Raw genomic sequence first — 5,382 nt, forward strand, 5'->3', positions numbered from 1 at the left:
GAGGGGGAGGAGATGAAATAAAAAATGAAATACTTTTATAAAAAAATTTAAACAAAATAAAAAACTTTAAAAAATGGTGTGGGGTAAGAAAAATATTTTACCTTTTATTTTATAAAGAAAATATTATTTTTTTACAATAGTTTTTTAATTTTTAATTTTAACTAATACTAATAATTTATTTATTTTTTGTCAAGGTTGAATATTTTGTCCGTGTGGAGTGTGATGTGAAAATTCTTTAAAATAAAAGAGAGAGAGTGTATTACAAATACCATGATCAGAGTGGTATAAAAGAAAGGTGTGTTTCTCAAACTGAAAAGTGATAGTTTAGGTTTGAAACTGAAACTTCAATAGTTTAGATATGAAACTAAAAAAAAGGTATAATTTAGTGTGTTTTTGACACTTTATCTCATTTCTTATTTTAATTATATTTTGCCTTCTTGGTGACAACATAATAATAATAATAATAATAATAATAATAATAATAATAATAATAATTACAAATTGTGGAATAAACATTCATAATATTGCTTATTGCGAAATTAGATGTTCTAAAATAATTTTACCAAATCTCTCCTAAAAGAATAGGGAATTGTAAGTAGCCGTATACAACTTTATTAATAACAAATTATTCAATCAATTATGATAAAATAAAATAATGATAGAAGATACACCAAAAAATATATATCATGTCATTTTGAAGAAAAAAAAAAGGATATGAAGATACGCCAAATGGATACGTACAAAGTAATGTCAAACTCCAATTTATAATAATAATTGAAGATTATTACTGAGTTTGATGTTTAATCAATTTTGAAATAAGCAAAGTTTAAATGAAATTCTCTCTAACTTTTTGTTAATATTAAAGTTTGTAATAGTAAGAAATGGCAGTTTAAGTAAACAAAACAGAAGAAAAACAAAAGATAAAGTTCGATATAATGTGGGAGTGATTTTTATGATGGACAAGATAAAGAAAGCGATGATAAAATAGTCTAGAGGTATGAAGAAGAGATGTGAAAATACCTCGGTAAGAAGGTGTTAGAGGTTGGATTTGTAGATCAGAAGAGGTAGAAGTAGATGGAAAAAATATTGGGAAGAAAGGGATTAGACAAGACTTGACGCAACTTTAACTTACCGAGAATATGACCTTAGATAGATATGAAGGTCGAAAATTAGGATAAAGATTAGTAAGTAATTGTGCTTTGATTCGTTTTTCAGCGGGTTTGGGCTTGGTAGGATCTTGGGAGCACCATATATGTCGTAATATTTTATCTCCTACATGTATTTTCTTTTCGATTGTGATGTTATTTGTTGTTGTTATTATTTTTTCTCTCTAAATTTATTGTTTTATACTGATTTTCTCATTTGGTTAGCTGCATTTGAACGAAAAGTCTTTTAAAACAATCCTTCAATCTTTACGAACTAAGAATTTAAGTATTAATTTATAAGAAATATGTATTATTCCAAACTAGTTATATATAAATTAAAAATATTTTCCATCGTATCAAACAATAAGCGAGTAAAAAGGAATGAAAGAAATTAAAAAAGAAAGGAAAAAATAAGAATGCCACATTATGGCATTTTCCTTCCATCTTCTTGTTTTTTTAGCTTCCCATAACTAGTAGAAATCCCAACCAACTAAATTTTTTTTATAAGGGAATATTAAAAAAAAAAAAAACTTATTAATATATCACCTTTTGGAAATATTTTTATATTATATTATATTGGAGGATGTATCAAGAAAAGGAAAAAGAGAAAATATATAGAGGTGTGCATAGTCAAGTACACAAAATATTTCGACTTTATATATGATTTGAGAAAAAATAACATTTTTAAATGTGCGATATAGATAACACATACGGCACTATTGTAGTTGATTTTATAGCTCAAGTTATAACCTATAAATTATTACGAATAATTTCATTGTTACTTTAAGAATTTAAAGAAAACTATATCGATTATCCCAAAATATGTAATATAAACATTTGTTTTGACGCAATTAATTCATAATCGATTTCACTAACCTGAATAAGTAATCACTTGTAAGTTAAAAACAATAGTTACTAATCAAAAAGAAGAATTATATAGTGAAAATTAAACTCACACTTATTTCATAAGAAATTAAATCTTCACTAAATTACTATATGTTATAAGCTTTAGTATTTTATTGATATATATATGATTTTATTCGATTCAAACTAATAGTAAGACTTGCGTACTATTTATACTTTTCAGATCCTAATCTTTTGAAGTTACATTTTGTTACTGACGACTTGATTTAATACATATTATATTTATATTCATAAAAAAACCTTTTTTTTTTATTTGTCATTTTGTATAACTCCCATCAACCATTCTTATCAATTCAATTTCTTTTAGTAGTAGGACCCTTTTATAATCTCCTTATATACCCCTCTCTATATGTTCATCTCCCTTCAATTCTACAACAAAGTGTACTAACACTCACTCAACCAAAGTACCATTAAAACAACTTTTTGGATTTTATATCCAAACAATTATTATGGAATTTCTTCTTTCTTTACTTTTATTTTTCTTGTTTCATTCAAGATTAGTCAATGCTCAAGGTCCCCCTTCACCTGGTTACTATCCTAGTTCTAGGGTACAATCTATAGGATTTAACCAAGGTTTTAGAAACCTTTGGGGTCCTCAACATCAATCATTGGACCAAAGTACCTTAACTATATGGCTTGATAAAAATTCAGGTTTCACTTTTTTTTTCCTTTTTTTATTTTTTTAGAAGTACGTTTAACGTCCCTCAATTCGATAGTTATGTTCTAAGGCATTACTATCATGGCTACTATCGACCCGAGCCCTATGTAGTTGCTTAGAATTCTTGAAGGAATTAACGTGTATACATTGATGTTATACTGTATCAGTATAGTTTAACATGTGATAATAACATATAATTAAGATATCAGTTAAAGGTGGAGTGAGAATTTTCATTCTAAAATATAAATTCTGGTGAACACGTAGCTTTCTCTCTCACTCCGTCTTTATTATCAATTAATGCTATTATAGATACTTTTTTTTATTCATGTAATTGTGATGTTTGTATCAACTTGCATCGTCGTAACAGATTGCTTACATTTTTTTCACTTTTCTTTATTACACATTTGTTTTTTGTTTTTTTAACTTATTCTATGTATTTGAATGCAGGAGGAAGTGGTTTTAAATCTCTAAAAAATTATCGTTCTGGTTATTTTGGGAGTAGTATTAAGCTACAACCTGGTTTTACTGCTGGAATTATTACTTCTTTTTATGTGAGTATTTAATTTAATTTGATTTATTATTACAAAAAAAAAAACAATTTTAGTTTTATTGATATATTATTTTTGTAGCTTTCAAATAATCAAGATTATCCAGGGAACCATGATGAAATTGATATTGAATTTCTTGGAACAACACCAAACAAGCCATATACTTTACAAACAAATGTGTATATAAGAGGAAGTGGAGATGGAAATATTATTGGAAGAGAAATGAAATTTCATCTTTGGTTTGATCCAACAAAAGATTATCACAATTATGCAATCCTTTGGGACCCCAATGAGATCATGTTAGTATATATTTTTTTTAATTTTATTTTTTTGCTTATGGTCTATTTTTTTTAGTCTTTTTCATAAATAGTTTAGTGTTAAAAAAATATATTCAAAAGTAGAAATTTTTTAATGTAGAAATGTGTTGATAGTGTTACGAATTTCAAACTTAAGCGGTAAAACAATTTTAAAATATTTTAATAATTATTGAAATTCATGACAGAGTTATATAAAATTCAAATTTGAAAAAAAAAAACTACATAACAATGTTTTTCGATTTTAAATTCTAACAATTAATTATTTTTCAATAACATTTGAATTTGTGTTTATTGTTTGATTAGAAATGTGAAAATAACATGTTTAAATTGAGTGTAAAAGCTATTTTAGTACTATAGAAGATCAATCACTTTTTTATATTATATGTTAATACCAATATAGAAATTTGTGATTAATTCATAAGTGATTTTGACGGTGTAAAAATTTGTATATTTAATTCTAAATATAAATTTTAAAAATGTCACAACCATGGGGTCATGATATAATTATGCTATTTTTGTCAAAAAGCATTATTTTTCATAAATGTAACCAATATGACCCCATGTCCAAAAACAACAATAACAACTACTACTACTTTTATTTTTGTTTTTTTCTCTTATGTGTCTTTGCTATTATTATTTTTTATTTATTTGAATATGACTTTGTAGATTTTTTGTCGATGATGTCCCTATTAGAAGATACCCTAAAAAAAATGATGCAACATTTCCACAAAGACCTATGTATGTCTATGGTTCAATTTGGGATGCATCATCTTGGGCAACGGAGGAAGGACGAATTAAAGCGGATTATCGATACCAACCTTTTATCGGAAAATATAGTAATAATTTCAAGGTTGAAGGTTGCGCGGCCTACGAGAGTCCCTCTTGTCGTCGAGCGCCTTCTAGCTCTCCTTCGGGGGGTGGAGGGTTGACTCGACAACAGATAGAGGCTATGTTGTGGGTGCATAGGAACTATAAGGTGTACGATTATTGTAGGGACCCTAGGAGGGACCATACTCACACACCTGAGTGTTAGTGAATGAACGATCGTAAAATAAAAAAGAAATTAAATTGTATCGAAGTTATCAAGTGAATATAAGAGGAAAAAAAAAAGTAGCCTTGAGATGGTCCATTTGCCATTAATTGTTGCAAAAAGTTGTTGAAGCGTCCAAGGTGTTTGTTTTTTTTTGAAATTTATATAAATGTATTAAAAATGTTTGATTTAAGTTTCATGGGAAAAAAAAGAGTCAAGAATATTGAAGAATTATAGAAGATATATCTTGCCCTATTTTCTCATGAATTGCTTTTAATTGTAATTTTTATTTGATCAAAGTGTGTATTTGTTTCTTTATTTGTGATTGTTAAAGAAAAATATATATATTATATTAGCCAAAATAAAATATCTTGAGTGAGTTCATCTTTTCTATTTTTCTATATATTTTGTTTGTTCTATTTTAACCGTCATTTTAGCTTTTTCACGTTTTTAAGAAAAACAATGAATACAAAATGTAGTTACAAAGTTATTTCCATTCATTAGTTACTTTTTTAGAATTGAGCAATATTAATAAGAACTGTCTCTCTAATATCAAAAAATGTACTTGAAAATAATTAACTTTAATCGTAAATTTATAAAGTAACGATTAAAGTAAAAGCTGAAAACTTTGTGCAAATTTTGTCTTGAGAGATGTCTTACTTCCTCCATCCTCATAAACTCTAAAATTCCAAGATAATGTCTTGACTAATTTTACGTTTTAAATTTGCCTTTTTCTGTTTAAATTAAAGTAGACTTTAGA

General features: G+C 26.5%; 1 protein-coding gene across 1 annotated transcript; it reads left to right on the top strand.

Moving 5' to 3' along the window:
- The first annotated feature begins 2,420 nt into the window (after window positions 1-2,420).
- Window positions 2,421-5,001, top strand: LOC107003307 (xyloglucan endotransglucosylase/hydrolase protein 31-like). Its single transcript, XM_015201615.2, has 4 exons — window positions 2,421-2,720; window positions 3,175-3,278; window positions 3,357-3,574; window positions 4,259-5,001. Exons 1-4 carry the CDS (start codon window positions 2,519-2,521, stop codon window positions 4,623-4,625), a joined length of 891 nt encoding a protein of 296 aa, XP_015057101.1. The 5' UTR covers window positions 2,421-2,518; the 3' UTR covers window positions 4,626-5,001.
- The last annotated feature ends 381 nt before the right edge of the window (window positions 5,002-5,382 follow it).

The sequence above is a fragment of the Solanum pennellii genome, chromosome 11 (genome assembly GCF_001406875.1).
Source record: "Solanum pennellii chromosome 11, SPENNV200".
Classification (NCBI taxonomy): Eukaryota; Viridiplantae; Streptophyta; class Magnoliopsida; order Solanales; family Solanaceae; genus Solanum; species Solanum pennellii.

Coding starts and splice junctions, on each gene's coding strand:
- LOC107003307 (XM_015201615.2), top strand. CDS start 2,519: ATGGAATTTCTTCTTTCTTTACTTTTATTTTTCTTGTTTCATTCAAGA. Junction 2,721..3,174: donor ATGGCTTGATAAAAATTCAG/GTTTCACTTTTT, acceptor ATTTGAATGCAG/GAGGAAGTGGTTTTAAATCT. Junction 3,575..4,258: donor TGGGACCCCAATGAGATCAT/GTTAGTATATAT, acceptor ATGACTTTGTAG/ATTTTTTGTCGATGATGTCC.